This window comes from Neomonachus schauinslandi, chromosome 9 (assembly GCF_002201575.2).
Source record: "Neomonachus schauinslandi chromosome 9, ASM220157v2, whole genome shotgun sequence".
Classification (NCBI taxonomy): domain Eukaryota; kingdom Metazoa; phylum Chordata; class Mammalia; order Carnivora; family Phocidae; genus Neomonachus; species Neomonachus schauinslandi.
Genome location: NC_058411.1, coordinates 45,209,112 through 45,229,849, shown reverse-complemented (window position 1 = coordinate 45,229,849; position 20,738 = coordinate 45,209,112). Strand labels below are relative to the sequence as shown.

The window sequence follows — 20,738 nt, the reverse complement described above, 5'->3', positions numbered from 1 at the left end:
ATTTAAACAATAAAAAGGAAAAAGAAGCGCTTTTCAGACATTAGACAACAAGAAGCCCAGGAAATAGGAGGAAAAAAAAACCAAACAAAAAACAGGATGAGTCCTTGCAGTACACCAGCTTGCTCCCTAGCAGTAGTTCAGGGCAGGGAGGGGGCACACAGAGCCAGGTCTTACTGAATTGAGGGAGTTGAGATGGAATTCAGGGAGGCCAAGATGCATATAATTTGTGAGTCAGAATACTAGAGAGAAGGGAAAACCATGGAGAGAGCACTGGAGAGCTGTGGTTATCCAATGAAGTCTGTCTGAATTCTGATCTGTGTATTTATATGAGGGGAAAGGCCTCCTGATACACAGGGTATTGGAAAGAATCCTCAAAAGGAAATAAGCTAATGGTGGCTCTGCACCTACCCTAACAAAGCTCAAAAGCAAGTATCAAAAGGACCCAACTGATTCCAAGTAATTTAACTATTGACCAGAGAGGAAAAAAAAAAAAAAGCCAACACTAATTAAAAGGGATATAAAAAGAAATCTAGCCACCAAAAATATAAAATTAATAAAGCCTGGCATTTGATCAAACATTTCCAGATATAAAAGAGTCAGGAAAATACAACCCGTTAGCAGCATTAAAGGAAAAAAATAAAGTAACAGAAGCAGAAGTAATTATCTAGGATGATAGAATCAGTAATCAAAGATATTAAAATAGCTACTAGAAACATATTCTATATATTTAATAGAATAGAGGAAAGCATAAACATAATGAGAAAAATGAAAGATTTAGATTTTTTTAAAGGCCCAAATCAAACTTTTGGTAATGGAAAATACATCTGAAATGAAAACTACACTGGATGTGACTGACAGCAAATTAACAGGATATCAATGAATGTTAAGACAAAAATGGACACTATCCAGAATGAAACACAGAATGAAGACTGAAAAAAAGGAATAGAGCAAACAATAATATCAGTCTAACATACATGAAACTAGAGTCCCACAAAGGATGGGAATTGTAGGAAGGTACACTAAAAATTATTTGAAGAACTGATAAACTATTCAAGTTTGGGGCACCCCGGGTGGCTCAGTCAGTTAAGCATCCAACTCTTGATCTCAGCTCAGGTCCTGATCTCAGGGTCGAGTTCAAGCACCATGTCAGGCTCCACACTGGATATGGAACCTACTAAAACAAAACAAAACAAAACAAAACATTAAACTATCCAAGTTTGATGAAAACCATAAACCCATAGATCTAAGAAATGCAATGAACCTAGAAGAGAATAAACCTAAAGAAAACTATGCCAGGATCATCAGAATTAAATTGCTAAAAAAACAGAGTAAGGATAAATTCCTGAAAGACTAACAGAAAAGACACACAGAAGAATAAATAAAAGAATAATAAAAGACTTCTCTGAAATTACATGAAACAGAAGACAACAGAAAGACATGTGAAAATTACTGGAGGGGGGAAAAATCTAGGATTCTTTACCAAGCTGCAATATCTTGTAAAAATGAAGGCAAAAATCGAGACTTCTGTAGACAAAAGGTGAAAAACATCACCAGCAGACCTGAACTATTAAAAGGTTATATGAAGTTTTTCAAACAGAAGAAAAAGGATACCAAATAAAAAGTATTCTCACAAAGACCACTGAAAAATGGTAAATGTGTGGGCAATTAAAAAGACCATTTTCCTGGGGCGCCTGGGTGGCTCAGTCAGTTGAGCATCTGACTCTTGGTTTTGGCTCAGGTTATGATCTCAGGGTCATGAGACTGAGCCCCACGTCAGGCTCTGAGCTCAGCACAGAGTCAACTTGAGATTCTTTCCCTCTCCCTCTGCCTCTCCCCCTGCTTCTACACACACATTTTCTCTCTCTCTCAAATAAAATCTTAAAAAAAAAAAAAACACAAAACATTTTCCTTACTTTCTACTACTTTTAAAAGACAATGATTGTTTCACAGGAAAATAACATATTGTGACTTTCAGAGTACGTGAAAGTAAAATATATGCTAGTAGAAAAAAGGCAGGAAAGGGGAAACAGAACTTACTATTGTAAGATTATTACACTATGTGCATGTAGCACTATACTATTTGATCATTTGCTATGATTAAGTTAGTCATATAAACTCTAGAGCAAATATTAAAAGGTAAAAAAAAAAGCAGTCAAATCTACTTAAGTCATGGATAGAAATAAATATAACTTAAACAAACCCCATCAAAACAAAACAAAAAAACAAAAACAAAAAAAAACAGAACATGTAGAAATTTAAAAATAAAATACCATAAACAAACAAATACAGAGATGGTAGACTTAAACCCAACCACAGTGATAACCACATTAAATATAAATGGTCTAAACAGTTTATAAAAGGGCAGGGATTGTCAGAATAAATAAAAAACCAAGTTCTAGCTGTACGTTGTTTACAAGAAATCTAATTTAAAGACATAAATTAAAAGAAACAGGATAAAAAAGACATTAATACCAACCAAAAGATAGCTGTAGCACTTTTTAAATACAGACATGGTATATTTCAAAGCTAATATTATCAGAAATACAGAAGGTCATTTCATAGTGTTAACAGAGGAAATTCATCAAGAGGACATAATAATTTTTAATGTGTGCACATACTAATAATACTTCGATAAAACTGACAGATGTGAAAGGATCAAGAACAAACCCACGATTATAGCTGAAGATTTCAAGGTCCCTTTTTTTTCCAACCAACTTTACCTGTCATTTATAAAGCACCCCCACCCAGTAATAATACAATATACATTCTTTCCACATGCACACAGAAAGTTTTCTGTTTTGGGATAAGCCTCACTTGATCATGACGTGTTAATATTTTTTATGTATTACTGGAACCAATTTAAATTTTGTTAACGATTTTTGTGTCTGAATAAAAATCATAAAACAGATCATCACTGTCTTTCTTCATCAAAATTAAAACTTCTGTTCTTCAAAAATACTTAAAAAATTAAAAAGTAAACCACAGTGAAGAAGTATTTGCAAAACATAAATCCAATAAATTTTCTATATCCAGAATATCTAAAAAGTGCTTACAATTCAGTAAGATGACAAACAACCTAATTTTTTTCTTTTAAAAAGGGGAGGCAAAGGATTTAAACAGATACTTTACCAAAAAAAAAGACATATGGGTAATCACATGAAAAGATCCTCAACCTCACTAGTCTTTAGGATAATACAAACTGAAGCCACAAGCAGCTATTACCCCACATCCCCCACATCCACTAGAATAGCTAAAACTAGAAAATGCTGCTAGAAGTTTTAAGTGATTCCTCATTTCTTGTTCATCTTTATAGAAAAAGTAATCATTATTATTACTCCTAAAACAAAACTTTTACATTAGAATCTTTCTGTACAACTTAGGCTACCAAAATGAAAATTAAATTTAAAAAAAATGTTTTAAACACAGCTGAGTTTGAGTTAATCAGAGTTCTGTTCCACTACTACTGTGTGCTTCTCTATCCCTACCAAATACAGATCTTTATAAGAATAGAAGGGAAGAAGTATGAATGTATTAGTATATGCCTAATACCATTAGGCATATACTAATGTCTAAGACTCAAATTGCATACCTACTGATGATATGAAATGGTAGCAAGCTCTAAACAAAATATATTTTTTTATAGTGCCTCTACGTAATTGTCAGTTAAACTTTGGGAGAATTTTCATTTCCTCTTAATAAGGCTCTACATTTGTAGAGCCTATATGTCAGACACATTACATCAAAAAACTTAAAGTGCTTGTGCTTAGCCCACGGTGGTTCTTTTAAAAAAGAAATGAAAGTGTAACTAAAAACCTAACTTCATCATTACATAAAAGCATTTTTTTAAGAGTTAATTTTTAAAAGAAAACCAACATAATTTTTAGTAAATAAAAAACTTGAAAGCCAATCTGCCAAAACTCACATAAGAAATAGACAATCTGAATAGACCTCTATTAAAGAAATTGAATCAGTAATTAATAACCTTCCACAACAGAAAGCACTAGGGCCAGACTGGTTTACTGGTGAATTCTACCAAACACTATTTTTCTGGTTGTATTGAGATACTGACATATATCACTGTGTACATTTAAGGTATACAGCATAATAACTTGACTTAGGTACACTGTGAAATGATCACCACAGTAAGTTAACATCCACCACCTCATATAGGCACACACACACACACACAATCTTTGTGATTGGAACTCTTAACTTTCAAATATACCATACCAGCATTAACTGTAGTCTTCATGTCATACATCACATCCCCACCACTTATCTCATAACTGAAATGTATACCTTTGACCACTCTCATCCAATTCCCCCCACTCCCCAACTCCTGCCTCTGGTAACCACAAATATGATCTTTCTATGAATTTGCTTTTTTGTTTTTGTTTTGGGTTCCACATATAAGCAAGATTATACAGTATTTGTCTTTCTCTGACTTTATTTCACTTAGCATAATGCCTTCAAGGTCCATCAGTGTTGTCACAATGGAGGATTTCCTTCTTTTTTATGGCTGAATAATATCTGTGTTTGTGTATCGCAACTTTTTTATCCATTCATCTGTCAATGAATACTTATTGTTTCCTTGTCTTGGCCACTGCAAATAATGCTGCTATGCACATGGGAGTGCAGACATCTCTTCATGATAGTAGTTTCATTTCCTTCAGTTATATTCCAGAAGTAGAACTGCTGGGTTGTATGGTAGTTCTATTTTTAATTTTCTGAGGAATTTCCATACTGTTTCCATTGTGGCTGGGTTCCCTTTTCTCCATATCCTTGCCAGTATTTATCTGTCTTTTTGACAACGGCCATTCTAACAGTTATGAGGTGACATTGCATTGTGGTTTTGGTTTGTATTTCTCTAATGATTAGTGATATTGAACACTTTTTCATGTATCTGTTGAATCTTTGTATATCTTCTTTGGGAATATGTCTATTTAGGTCTTTTACCCATTTTTAATTGGATTGTTTCTTTTTTTTTTGCTATTGAGTTGTATGAGGTCTTTCGATATTTTAGATATTAACTCCTTCTCAGTTATATGATTTGTAAATATTTTTTCCTATTCAGTAGGTTTTCATTTTGTTGACCGTTCCTTTTGCTGTGCAGAAATTTTTTGGTTTGATATAATCCTACTTTTTTATTTTTGCTTCTGCTTTACGTGTTATATCCAAAAATCACTGCCAGGACCCATGTTAAGGAGCTTTTTTCCTATCTACCAAACATTTAAGGAAGAAATTATATTAATCCTCTACAATCTCTTTTGGAAGATAAAAATGGAGGGAATAGGGGCACCTGGGTGGCTCAGTCGTTGGGCATCTGCCTTCGGCTCAGGTCGTGATCCCAGAGTCCCGGGATTGAGCCCCACAGCGGGCTCCTTGCTCGACGGGAAGCCTGCTTCTCCCTCTCCCACTCCCCCTGCTTGTGTTCCCTCTCTTGCTTTGTCTCTGTCAAATAAATAAGCCTTTAAAAAAAAAAAAGTGGAGGGAATACTTCCTAATTCATTCTATGAGGCCAGCATTACTCTAATACCAAAATCAAAGGTATTATAAGAAAACTACAGACCAATATCTATGCAAAAATCTTCAACAAAATATTAGCAAATAGATTCCAACAATGCATAAAAAGAATTACACACCATGACCAAGTGGGATTTATGCCAACTATACAAGGGTGGTTCACCATCCAAAAATCAACATAACCAATTTCATCAAAAGTCTAAACAAAAAAGGCTAAAGAAAACTCACATGATCATATCAAAAGATACAAATTTAAAAAAGCATGACAAAATCCAATACTTGTTCATGATTAAAAACTCAGTAAGCTAGCATTCTCATCTTGATAAAATACCTACAAAAACCCTTTAGCAAAGGACATACTTAATGATGATAAACTTGAAGCTTTCCCGCTAAGATCAAGAACTACGCAAGGATGTCCTCTCTTACGACTGCCTTTCAACATCTTACTCGAAGTACTAGCTAATGCAATAAGACAAGAAAAGCAAATAAAAGGTACACAGACTGGGAAGGAAGAAGACTGTCTTTATTCACAGATATGATCATCATTCCTATAGAAAATCCAAAAGAATCAACAAAAACTCCTCAAATAATTATAGAAAGGTTGCAGGATATATGGTAAATTTACAAAAGTAAATCGCTTTCCAATATACCAGCAACGAACAGTGGAATTTTAAATAGAAAACACAATACTACTTCCATTAACACACAAAAAAGAAATACTTATATATAAATCTAACAAAATATGTGCAAGATCTAAATGAGGAAAACTATAAAACTGTGATGAAAGAAATCAAAATATAAATAAATGGAGAGATGTTCCATGTTCATGGACATGAATATTCAATATTGTTAAGATGTCAGTTCTTCTCAATTTGATCTACAGATTCGATGTAATCAAAATCCCAGCAAGGTATTTTACGGATACCAACAAACTAATTCTAAGGTTTATATGGAAAGGTAAAAGATTAGTGGTTGCCAGGGGTTAGGGGAGAGGGAAGGATGAACAGGCAGAGAACAGAAGATTTTTAGGGCAGTGAAACTGCTCTGTATGATACTATCATGATGGATACATGTCATTATGCGTTTGTCCAAATCCACAGACTGTACAACACCAAGAATGATTCCTAATGTAAGCCATGAACTCTAGGTCATAATGATGTGTTAGTGTAGGTTTATTAACTATACCACTCTGGTGTGGGATGTTGATAGTGGGGAGGTTGTACATGTGTGAGGATAGGGAATGAATGGGAACTCTCTGTACTTTCTGTTCAATTTTGTTGTCAACCTAAAACTGCTCTAAAAAAAATAAAGTTTATGAACTGAAAAAAATACATGATATAAATGGGTAAGTAAAAAAAAAAAAAAGAACCTTAGATGACTAATAGAGATACAGAAACATACTTAACTTTATAAACGAAAATGAAATAACTGTATTTTTTCACTCAAAGAAGTGAGCACTAAAAACTGACAATATTCAAGTATTAGTGATGATCTGGGACAATGGGTTTTCATACGTTGCTGGTTGTAATGTAAATTGGTGCAGCAGTCCCCCCTTATCCACGATTTCATTTTCCATGGTTTCAGTTTAATTGTGGTCTGGAAGCAGATGATCCTTCTTCTGACGTATCATCAGAAGGTCAGCCTAATGCTGTGTCACAGTGCCTACATCCTTCACCTCGCTTCATCTCATCACATAGGCATTTTATCATTTCACACCATTACAAGAAAAAGAAGGGTGAGTCGGTACAAAAGGATATTTTGAGAGAGAGACCACATTCACATGACTTTTATTACAGTATATTGTTATAATTGATCTATTTTATCGTTTATTATTGTTAATCTCTTACTGTGCCTGTTTTATAAATTAAACTTTATCATAGGTATGTATGTATAGGAAAAAAGCAGTACATATAGGGGTACTATCTGTAGTTTCAGTCATCTACTGGGGGTCTTGGAACATATCCTTCACAGATAAGTGGGGGACTACTATATAACTACTTGAGAAATTCCTGCATACAAATACAAAACTGCAAAAAGAAAAATACCCAAAGAGTAATGGCAGTAACATACTCTTTATGGATATGTAAACACACAGATATTCAGAAACGCATGTACATATGTGTGTGTTAATGTATTTTTAAAAGTATAAGAAGGATACATACTAACTTAGGACAGTGGTTGCTTTGTGAAGGGAAATTATAAGAATGTGACTCAAGAACTTTACCTCTATTATTGTGACTTAAAAAAAAGTCTTGCAAAATGGCAAAATGGCAGTTATTAATTCTAAGATAACAGGAATTAGGTAATCTTTATATAATTTCTTATACTTTTCTGTTTTTTTTTTCCTAAAAATTCCATTAAGTATAAAAAAACACTGTAATTTCAGTCATTAGATCAAAACAGTAATGTCCTACATCCCTCCTAAATCTATGATATAACAGAATTATGTACTAGTGATAATGACAATAGTTCACATTTTCTCTGATGGCTGAATACTTCCTGTCATATGACATAACTGGGTCAGCCAAAAGTAATCCACATTTCATTTCAGAAAGTATAAATAGAGTTACTACAAGAGTGTTCAAGTTGCAGGCTGCTTAACCAAGACAACATTCATGGTCATTTCCTTAGGAGCTGTGTCAGGCCTTCAGTGAAGGAAGTGACACAATGTGCCTGAATCACTAAAATCACATAGTGACTTATGTGAAGGAAACACTGCAAAACCTACATCTTGAAAATGCCTTCTTTCTTTTCCTTCCCAAGACATAAAAATTAAGTCATCAGAACGAAGTATTACGTAATACATACCTGATACACTTCTAGTAAGGAAAAAATCTATATTAGGTTCCTCCTGTTCCATCTTACCTCAATATTTCTTTATCTTAAAGTAATAAAAAACTTTGAAGAATAAAGTGAAAAACTGACATACACATACAAGCATACATAGCTCGCCCCAACCTACTCTTTGAAATAAGCTGTTAATCATCAGTCATATATATGTCACACAACTAATACTTTCATAGGGAAGAATTCAATACTTACTAAAAGTCTTACAGATGTCAGAAACAGCTTTGAAGACTCTATCAGAGAAATTCACTTTCACCTTCACATACTTCATGTTGGGAAGCTGCAGGCGGAGCAGTTTGTGCTGGGGGGTGAACTGAAGCTTAGCATCCGCCTGAATGCCGTACTTATCCAAGGTCCAATGTGTTTTAAGAAGCCAAGTTCTCTTCTTTTCCCACCAGAGAGCATGGTCAGACCAATCCTTTTTTACATCTATAAAAAAACAGCAATAAACAAAACACTTAATCTAAGATTATCTTGATAGAAATTATAAGAAGAAAACTAAATTGGGCACTTAATGCAAGTAACTAAATACTAAGTGTCTTTTATGTGATAGGTACAAAAGAGATCCTTAAGAGCTGAGAAAACACTCTGTGCCCTTGAAAGCCCATACACAAGGTACCTGAGGCAGAATACATACTGTAACTAATAATGTTTACACAAGGTACAATATAGGACACAGGGATGAAGAGGGACTACACTGTAGTCACTCAGAGAACAAAGAGAACCCTGGGGACTGGACATGGAAAAATTAATAATGAAGAGGAGTTGGTGGGTTCTAAGCCCAGCCTTGAGGAAAGGACAATATTCTGATAAAGCCAGTGAGAAGGCTGAGGTTTCTTTACGAGACTGCAGATGCATGCTGAGGTGTGTAAGGAGTAGTGAAAAGTAAGACAGGGAATCCAAGTGAACCAAAACCAATATCCTAGGTGAAGAGCATGAAAAAAATATCCATGAGTAAGAGAAAACAAAAAAACAAAAACACCACATCCCAACTATGTATGAGCTGTCCCAAATACATTTCGAGAAAAGTAACCCAACTTTTTCCTCAACATATCTTGGTATAAGTATAACAGAAAACAGGGGCGCCTGGGTGGCTCAGTTGGTTAAGCGACTGCCTTCGGCTCAGGTCATGATCCTGGAGTCCCAGGATCGAGTCCCACATCGGGCTCCCTGCTCAGCAGGGGGTCTGCTTCTCCCTCTGCCCTCTTCCCTCTCGTGCTGTCTCTCATTCTCTCTCTCTCTCAAATAAATAAATAAAAATCTTAAAAAAAAAAAAAGTATAACAAAAAACATTAATTTCTGTTAAACTATTTAACAGCCTTTTGCAATTAAATTAGATGAAACCAAATAAAAGAATAAACACAAGATTTGGCTTCCTTCAATAAAGCAGATCATTGGGGCGCCTGGGTGGCTCAGCTGGTTAACCGACTGCCTTCGGCTCAGGTCATGATCCTGGAGTCCCGGGATCGAGTCCCGCATCGGGCTCCCTGCTCGGCAGGGAGTCTGCTTCTCCCTCTGACTCTCCTCCCTCTCATGCTCTCTGTCTCTCATTCTCTCTCTCTCAAATAAATAAAATCTTTAAAATAAATAAATAAATAAAAATAAAGCAGATCATTAACAATAAACTTGCAAAATAAAATCCAACTTCAGCTAGTTTTTAAAGTAGCAATAAAAGTAAAGACTTTTTAGGGCACCTGGGTGGCTCAGTTGGTTAAGTGACTGCCTTTGGCTCAGGTCATGATCCTGGAGTCCCAGGATGGAGTCCCACATCAGGCTCCCTGCTCAGCAAGGGGTCTGCTTCTCCCTCTGACCCTTCCCCCTCTCTATCTCTCTCATTCTCTCTCAAAATAAATAAAACCTTAAAAAAAAAAAGTAAAGACTTTTTAGATAATTATGCGTTAAACTAAGAACCAAAAAAGGGGGACATTATATTTCAAAAAAAGAACAGGCAAGGCAGCCAGGTGGCTCAATTGGTTGAGTGACCGACTCTTGGTTTCGGCTCAGGTCATGATCTCAGGGTCCTGGGATTGAGCCCAGAGTGGGACTCTGAGCCTCAGTTCTGAGTCTGCTCCAGGATTCTCTCTCCCTCTGCCCCTCCTCCCCACTCTCCTCTGCACATACTCTCTCCAATAAAGTAAGTCTTTAAAACAAAAACAAAAAAAGAACAGCCAAACAAAGCCTTCCAGGGAAGGAAAAAAAAAAAAAAAAGGAAAAAAAAATTATTTTAAAAAAAAAAAAAAAACTATTTACATGATTCTGATAAAAAGCTCATTTTAATACAGATTTAAAAAGCGTTGATCAACTTTAAAAAAAATGAGCTTAAAAGCATATACTAATACGGAATTTTTTTTTAACATAACTTGTATACCTGAAAGCCTCAAATAGTAAAAAATGAAATTTTCATATTGATTATGTGCCTAGAAACACCTTCTCTAATGATGAAACTTACAACACACAACTGAACTTCTCATTGTGGAAGAAACACACAAGTGGAAAAACACTTTCAATTTCCCAGACGTTAAAAAAAAATTAATAAGTACTTTTTTGTTTTTTTAAGATTTTATTTATTTGAGATGGAGCACAAGCAGAGGGAGCTACAGGCAGAGGGAGAAGCAGGCTCCCCACTGAGCAAGGAGCCCGATGAGGGACTCGATCCCAAGACCCTGGGATCATGACCTGAGCCAAAGGTAGACACTTAACTGACCGAGCCACCCAGGAGTCCCAAATCAGTAAGTGCTTTATTAATGGGAGAACTGTAGTTACTTGTGATTACACTGCCGTTTTGAAATTTTAATGTTTGTTTTGGGAAAGCCCAGTCAATCATGTTATTTGAAGTCTGGTGTAGAAATTCTGTAACTCCTATTTTATAACTACTCACTTAATTGTCTGACACAATGTATATAGTACCCTGCATCTTAAATTATTTTCCAGAACAGAATTTGTCAATTAACTTTTTAACATAGAAAATCTGATCTAGCTCACAGAAAACCACCAAGGTTGGGACCTTTTCATTTACTGAGGTAAATGGTCACACATGTTATATAGGTGATTTCCTTTTCTCTTCAAGAACAGAGAACGCAAGGGGCGCCTGGGTGGCTCAGTTGGTTAAGGGACTGCCTTCGGCTCAGGTCACGATCCTGGAGTCCTGGGATCGAGTCCCGCATCGGGCTCCCTGCTCGGCGGGGAGTCTGCTTCTCCCTCTGACCCTCCTCCCTCTCATGCTGTCTTTCATTCTCTCTCTCTCAAATAAATAAATAAAATCTTTAAAAAAAAAAAAATAGAGAACGCAAGACAGAAAAAGATAACCTGCAAAGAATAAACCAATTTGAGTAAGGCTGAGCTGAACTGAATTAATGGTAGGTAGGCATACAATACTTTCTTCCCCATACCTCAGTCCATTCACTCTGCTGTAGTCTGGTGCCAGTGTCAACCATTAAGGAAGCCATATCTCCCCAGTGGGGGAGAAGGGAGGAAAAAGCTATATACTACTACTACCATCACCACCATCACCACCACTAAAAGTCTGTAAACACTATCATTTGGGTTCCCCCAAAAGGCAAACCTGAAATGAGAACTTGGAGGGGAAGTACACTTGAGGGGATTAGGAATAGTGAGATGGATGGAGAAAAGTCTATTAAGGGCTCATTGACTGCTGTGGATAACTGGAGTTCCATCCTGCTAAAGACCCCCTGAGGAATTATGTAGAACATGCCTAACACTTGTCCCACCTAGGGAAAGAGAAGCTGGGGTATCTATCCACTTCCTTGGTTAAAGGTTGCTCCCAAGGCCATTAAATTCCTACTACTTTCTGGATGTCATGCATGTAGCTGACCACCCTTCACTCAGGCAGAGCAAACTCACAAAGTCCCAAATATCTGTATCAGGACTTTTACAGAAAAACCTTGTGGGCCCTTGATGAATGAAAATCTCAACTTTCCATCAGTTAGACTTCAAACTCTAACCTCAGAAACAGGTACCTCCCCTGATCTTCCTCTTTAAAAATCTGACCCTCCCCATCAATTCCACCTCCCTTTCTCACAACAAAGGAGCAGCCCACCTGCATCCAGCAAGAATAAACAGGGGAATGTTATGTTTCAAAATCATCACTGATAATTTTGAAGAACTGCAGGGGCCCAGGTGTGCAAACTGAGAATGAAATTTAGAGACATAAGTTAATGTGGGAGCGGAAATGATGAAAGTCTGAGTTGCAATGGCTAGGCAGTGAGAAAGCAGTAATAAGGAATACAGAGAACTTTTCCTGAGTATTTTGTTATAGCAGGGAGCACAATAATGGATGGCAGATGGACAGAAAGGGGAGGGCAAGTCCAAGGAGTACTTTTAGTTCTGTTTTCAAGAAGAGAAAGTTATTACAGTATCATTTTTTAAAGAATTACGTCTTTTTAAAAAAGATTTATTTATTTGAGAGAGAGAGAGAGAGAGCATGAGGGGGGGGGTGACGCAGAGTCGGAGAGAGAGGGGAAGCAGACTACCCGCTGAGTGGGGAGCCCTAAGCAGGGCTCGATCCCAGAAACCTCAGCCAAAACCAAGAGTTGGACACTTAACCAGCTGAGCCACCCAGGCGCCTACAGTATCATTTTTTTTAAGTAGGCCCCATGCCCAGCCTGAACTCACGACCCTGAGATCAAGACCCCAGCTGAGATCAAGTAGGACCCTTTACCAACTGAGCTACCTAGGTGCCCCTACAATATCACTTAAACAGTGATTGGAATGATCCTATAAAGCTCAAAGCACGTTTACAATTATTACCATTCTTTAATTTGCTCTTCAGCAGAGTCACTGTGTCAGTTTCACTTCAAAACCTTTTAGAGACTTGATTGAGCACTCTTAAATACACAAAACAATGTTTTCTCGCCTTCTAGGAAATCTTCCTTTGGTGCTGGCTTTGTATTGTACTATGTATTCTACTTTGAAACTAATATCTATGCATCAAGACCCCACAACTGGCTTCACCCAGGATATCGTAAGAATATAGCTGTTCTATTCAGAAGCAGCAAAAACAAATTTTATACACTGATCAAAATCCTGAGAAAAATGATGGTACATCAATTGAGAATCATTCACTGAGGCAAGCATAAGAGCCAACTGTACATCAAAAATAACTTAACAATTTTGTGTGTATATGTGTGAAACAGTATATCTTAATGCAATAACTCTTGAAAGTACTTAAGTGCTTGCCTCTACAGTGCAACTGTAACTGGTATAAACACAATGCACAAAAGATTTCCGATATCAACATATATATTTACATATTCCTCCAATTAAAGACTGAATAGAAGCATAAAAACTTTGATTTTAAAAGTAAAATGGTCATCTATAAAGTAACTATGAATAAATAATGAAAAACAAGAGAAAATGCTATTGATTTGTAAATTAATGGTTTATTTTTCTTGTGTGGTATTAGGATTTATAAAGAAACAGTTATTGAAATTCCCTATATATGCATAATCAAAAACTTTGGAACAACTTTCCATGTATTTAACTCCCTTCCGCATCAAAATCTGAGCCCTGCACCATGTTTTAATAAACAAACAAACATTTCTGATTTTTCAGAATGGCAGCCTTGGGGTTTCAAATGTAGCATCAGACAATTGAATGCAACACACAAATACTCTCGCACATAAGAATAATCAGCCTGGAGGTGCCTGGGTGGCTCGGGCAATTAAGAGATTTGACTCTTGATTTCGGCTCAGGTCAGGATTTCAGGGTCGTGAGACTGAGCCGATGTCAGGCTCTATGCTGGGTGTGGAGCCTGCTTAAGATTGCTTAAGATTTTCTCTCTCCTTACCCGCCCCCCCACTCTTTCTCTCAAAAAAAAGAAAATAAATAAAAATAATCATAATCATAATCAGCCTGGCACTTGCTATAGTAGAAGTCAGCAAGCATCACCATAGGACTTGTTTCATCAGTATTATAAAACCATTCAAGGGGTAGATCATGCTCAACATGTTCCAATAGTCTGTCCAATGTTAAGATTTCAGTTATGCTCCAGGTATAGTGTAACCATCTTCTTATATTTGGTATACTGTGACTTTAAAATTTTCTATCTATATTTTAAGAAGCAACATACCATAAATACAAATCTTCTCAAAAGAAAACCTAAGGGGGAAAATGTACTACTATAAAGACATGGTTTTCTTTCTTGGGGGAGAAGATATTTCTTTAGTTATTCATAAATTCAGCCTTTTTAGTGACTTTTTAGAAGTCAGGAACTATTTAGATTATGGTTTCATATACCCAATAAAAGTCATCTATAATAAATTTTAGTAATATGCATTAATTTTTCAAAACATTTTGACAGCTTGTACACCTGAAACTAATATAACACTGTATGTTAATTATGCTGGAATTTATAAATAAATTAACTTTTAAAATTAATTTAAAAAAACATTTTGCCAGAATTCTGGAAAGAATTATTCCTGTATTCCTCCCTTTTTTTTTTTCTTTTAAAGATTTATTTATTTATTTATTTATTTGACAGAGAGAGACACAGTGAGAGAGGGAACACAAGCAGAGGGGGTGGAAGAGGGAGAAGCAGGCCTCCCGCCGAGCAGGGAGCCCGATGCGGGGCTCGATGCCAGGACCCTGGGATCATGACCTGAGCCGAAGGCAGATGCTTAGCGACTGAGCCACCCAGGCGCCCCTATGTTCCTCCCTTATTTAATAGATCCAATCATGTTGTGCTCTGTTCCACATAAAAATAATACTGACAGACACTCAAATTCATATCATTAAAATTGCAAATGGCTAAAACAATAACTATATCAGTAAAAATCTTCTCACTTGACTGTAATAGAATGCTCTTTAAATTCAAGAGGTAGTTGAGTATTTATCCTCAAAGATACCATGTGTGTATTCTAAGGAACTGAAGGCTTAGGGGTTTCATTATTGGGAGGCTGAGTATACAAACACTGCTTATTCTACCAAATGGCTTTTGGAGCATTCACCCACTCCATCAGTCACAAAAGAAAATCAAGTTATTTCAAAAAGCTTTCTGCTAAGGAAAATACTACATCCCTCTTTATGTAATGACAGCTACCTTACACTCTAGAAAATGAGCACAGAGAAAGAAGATACACTATTAACACCCTATTTAATGTTCTCCTAATAGGGCCACAATTCCTTCTTGACCATTTTGATATGCAATTCTAGAATACAATTATTTACTTTCATTTTTAAACAATTTTGATTGTTTAAAAAGTAAAAAAAAAATGAGTTAACTGAATTAACTTATTTAAGTACCCACATTTCAAAAATAAGTAACTTATTAACAATTTGAAATAAACAGGAAACAAAATGTTACTTTAAAGTGGCTTAGATTTCTGTTTGCATATTTAAGAAATAATAGTCATTCAGGAAGGAAATACAGAATTTGTTTAGCATTCTCATAACTTCCATAAACCAGAAGCAAAGTTTACATTAGATAATCTTTGGTAAGTCAACATTTTAAATTAGAAGTACACAAATGCTTTCTGGGCACAAACCTTATTTTTTGTAAATAGATTTTTCTGTTGTGCTAATACATAGTTTCCTTTTGTTTTAGGATCCTCTTAAAACCCCAAATTAGGTAGTATAACTATTGCATGTCAAGAATTTACCCTGTCTTTAATGACCGCAAAAACTCTTCAATCCTAGTAAGCTATTAACGAAGCTATTAAGCAACTGGTTCTGACACCACTGCAAGCAAGCCATGCAAACCGACCAGACCAGGTAACATCACAGGCCAGTGTCCTCTTGACCTCCAGAATAAGACTTTCAAACTCCTCCATTACACCATTTACTTATACCACCACTAGTCACTCATCTACCAAACTTAAGGGATTTTCCCTCTTTCATTTCACAACCAGACTGAAACAATTACAGGCACACCTCCTTTTATCGTCCTTTGCAGATACTGCTGGGCTTTTTTGTTTGTTTACAAATTGAAGGTTTGGGGCAACCCAGCTTTGAGCAAGTGTATCGGTGCCATTTGTCCCGACAGCATTTGCTCACCTCATGTTTCTGTCACATTTTGGTAATTCTTGCAATATTTCAAACTTTTTCATTATTTGTTATGGTGATCTGTGATCACTGATATGATTTGCTAAAAGCTCAGATAGTAGCATTTTTTTAGTAATACAATATTTTTCAAAGGTTTTATTTATTCATTTGATAGACAGAGACACTGTGAGAGAGGGAACACAAGCCGGGGGAGTGGGAGAGGGAGAAGCAGGCTTCCCGCTGAGCGGAGAGCCTGATGCGGGGCTCGATCCCAGGACCCTGGGATCATGACCTGAGCCGAAGGCAGACGCTTAACGACTGAGCCACCCAGGTGCCCCAAGTAATAAAATATTTTATTTTTTTATTTTATTTTTATATTTTTATATCTATTTTTTATAAATTAAGGTGTGTGTATTGTTTTTTAGACAATGCTATTGCACACTTAACAGACTATAGAGTAAATATAACTTTTATATGCACTAGGAAACTAAAAATTTCATTTGATGTATTTTATTGGGATGTTCATTTTATTGTGGTGGTTGGGAACTGAATTCAAAGTATCTCTAAGGTATGCCTGCACTGTAAATTTTAAGATCAACATGGTCTAAGATACCACTAGGCAAGCCTATGTTTCCTCAGTCCACCACTATATTTCAAACTTACCATCCTCAAATTGCTGACTATTCTCCCTCTTTCTAAGAAGACAATCATGGATTCTACTTCAGAAAATAAAGAAGCTATCAGATTGGAACTATTTCACCTACATGCCAACCAAATTTACAAACCTTCTTGCATTTATTTAAAATGTACCTGTATGGGTCTCCTGCCTTTGTGTTATGATAAAGTATCTATTTGTCTCAAACCAATCCTGGGAACTATGCTCTGCTGCCCTTCTCACCTTCTAGGAACTATACACTTCTTACACTGGCTCCTTAGGTATCTCATGCATTTCCATGGCTTTAAATGGCATCTATACACTCAACATTTCTAAGTTTTATCTCCAGCCCAACCTTCTGCTTAGAGCACCACCTTATATATCCTACTGCCTATCCCGTTATCTCCATCCGGATATCTCACAGGCATCCCAAATTTAATATATCCAAAACTTAACCCAATTTTCTCCTATCTCTACTATTACTAAATAACACTTAACCATCAACCCAGTTGACTCAAACCAGAATCTATAAGTAATGGATTCTTCTTTTCCCACCATTCCCCACATTTATCAGCAATCTGTTTAACTTCCAAAAATCTCCAATTTCCACTGGCATGAACCCATATTGTTCAGGTCACTAGCACCTCTTCCACTGATTACTGCAATAGCCTCCTAACCAGCCTACTGATTCCATTCAGCACTTCCCACACAACATCCAAGGTGATCTACTCAACGCTGACTCATGTCATTCCCCTGATGAAAATACTTTAACAGCTTCCAAATGCACTCAAAATAAAATCTCAATGCCTTATCATAGTCTACAAAGCCCCACACAGTATGGCCCATCTACTCCTCTGAATTTATATTATGCTACTCTTCCTCTGCTTCAACCATACTTTCCTTCTCTTTATTCCAGGAATAAGTAAGCTCTTTACTGCCTTAATGGCTTTGCACATGCTATTCCACTCTGAATGTCGAATTCCCACTCATCTTTCTCAAATTTTAGTTTAAATTTCATGTTCCCAGAGAAGCCTTTCTAACCACCCTAAGATAAACCTTCCAATGTCCTATGTCCCTTCATTATTCTCTATTTTAGTACACTGTGATCAGAATTTGCATTCATTATTGTTCGTGGGAGGGGTAAGTGTCTTTCTTCCCTACTAGACTATACTCTCTAAAACAAAAACAAGGTCTGTTTCAATCATCATTATATTGCCAGCTCCTAGCACAGTGCCTGCACACAATACCTGATAAATGAATAAATCCTCATTTTGAAAAATTTAAAGATCCTTCATTACTACCCCAAGAAAATATTATCCCCAACAAGGATTAATTTAGTTGTATGTTTAAAAAATCCATTTTTGTCTTCGACTTCAGAATTAAAACATGCTTCTAAACTAACCAGAAGCACAACAGAGATTTCCCTAGATGTGGGAAAATCAAACTGAACTGACTTCCTCTTCTTGCTCACATCTTCTAAAAAGGATGAATGACTTTGTTCAAGACGAACCCTATAATGTGAAACGATTATATTCCAAAAATTCATTTTTAGGTCTTAGAATTCAGATTTGCCACAAAGAAACAGTAAATAATAGCTAGGTTTCAAATCAGATTGCTGCCCAAATCTAAAATAACCCAGAGCATATTACTAACAATATTATACTATACTAAACATATATCACAAGGTTTTTTGGAAGATTTATGGTCAGTGCTTCAACTTGAGATGAAGGAAAACTGCTAGTAGCAGCACCTGCAGAGTCCGGGTTAGAGAGCGAAGAAAGAGAACACTGCTGGTAAACTGTCGGGGACACAAGGGCTTCTCCCTAGTCGTCTTTCCACAACTCCAGGAATTAACCTGCCTCCTTCCTCTTTCCCAGCTGTAATTTGCTGTCTTAAGCCAACCTTAAGCCAAGGTTTCTTACATGTACTAAGCTACCGACAGTAGAAGAGCTTTAGTTTCTGCTTTCCTCTCCAATTGCTGAAACAAATACAAATACACAACTCTCCCAAGGTTTCAAATGAGATGTCACTGCCACTAATGTGTAAAGACAGGGTCTACAAGTAAAATTAATGCTTAAAGAAGTTTAAAAATTATCTCTATGATGTTATCTCTAATATTTATTGAAATTTAAGGACATCAGATCTTAATTTCATTATTCAATCACTATTATTTTGTCCTGAAGAACTTCTTACTCTCACCCCTTTAGGTTTCCTTCCTCCCAAACTTTTAATTTCAGGTGAGGATGCTAAGAATCCTCCGCCCTTGATTTTAGGTGTGCCTTCTTGTTCTGGTCTCTTTAGTTTACTCAGACCTTCAAAAAGGGAAAGAGGAAGCAAAATGGACGAAGACTGTTATTCCTCAGGTGCACAATCAATAAATGAGTTAAAAGACATTTTCCAAGTATCTACCATTTGCCACACTAAGTTAGGCCATGGGAATATAAAATTAGTAAGAACTCCCATTCGAGAGACACAGCCTAAGTAAGGGACACAGACAAGTAAAATGAGCTAAAAAGATATAAAAAAACAAAATGCCACAGAAGCAACCAACTTTAATGTAAAAGAGGAATTAGGCTCTGAAGAAGAGGTGGTATTTTACCTGGGTCTTAAGAGATGTGGGAGACTTCCAACATGTGCTTGGAGTCTCTAAATCAGATTTTTTTAATGAAGATAATTATGATGGCATTATGGAGAATAAATCAGGAAAAGGAAGAGCCCGGCAGCAAGAAATTTACTGCAATATTCTGGAAGCAGGGGCGCCTGGGTGGCTCAGTCAGTTAAGCAGCTGCCTTCGGCTCAGGTCATGATCCCAGGGTCCTGGGATGGAGCCCCACATCGGGCTCCCTGCTCCGCGGGAAGCCTGCTTCTCCCTCTGCCACTCCCCCTGCTTGTGTTCCCTCTCTCGCTGTGTCTCTGTCAAATAAATAAAATCTTTAAAAAAAAAAAAATATTCTGGAAGCAGAACCTGACCTAAGGCAGAAGCTGAAGAGAAGGAGCCAAATATGAGGAACATGTCTAAGAATCACAGGTCTTAATGATACTGACTATAGATGAGAGAATACAGCTGGAAGGTGAAAAAGGAAAGCTAGAAAGCTCCTAACTTGAGAATTAAATGGACAGCAACAAAAGCACTAAGATTTGGGGCACCTGGGTGGCTCCGTCGGTTAAGTGTCTGCCTTCAACTCAGGTCATGAACCCAGGGTCCTGGGATGGGAGTCCCACATTGGGTTCCCTGCTTAGCAGGGAGTCTGCTTCTCCCTCTACCCCTCCCCCCCTGCTCGTAATCTCGCTCTCTCTTGTTCTCTCTCTCAAATAAAATCTTAAACAAAACAAAACAAAACAAACCCACAGAGTGGAAACACCAGGTCTTACCAGAGGGAGCAATGAGAAGTGAGATATGCTTCACATGAGGATTGTATTTCCTCCCTTCCCTTCCTTAGCACCTGCCTTTCCTACCTCAGAGCTAAGTGACCTGCACTGGTAAGAGCACTATTATGTAGATTTCAAGAAATCTTTGTTGTTTAGCCAAACTATGCAAAGAGCCTAGAAGTCCATCAACAGATGAATGGATAAAGAGGATGTGGTATGTGTGTACACACACACACACACACACAATGGAATATTATGCAGCCATTAAAAAATGAAATCTTGTCATTTGCAATGACGTGGATGGAACTAGAGAGTATTATGCTAAGCGAAATAAGTCAATCAGAGA

The 20,738-nt window shown here is 36.7% G+C and overlaps 1 protein-coding gene across 2 annotated transcripts in view; it reads right to left on the bottom strand.

Moving 5' to 3' along the window:
- The window catches only part of FERMT2 (FERM domain containing kindlin 2), an 87,837-nt gene that overhangs the window by 45,205 nt on the left and 21,894 nt on the right, over positions 1-20,738 (bottom strand). For both annotated transcript variants that reach the window (XM_044918402.1, XM_021701540.1), the window contains exon 3: positions 8,566-8,799. In XM_044918402.1, the coding sequence (XP_044774337.1) occupies positions 8,566-8,799 (234 nt within the window). The remainder of the gene's footprint in view (positions 1-8,565; positions 8,800-20,738) is intronic.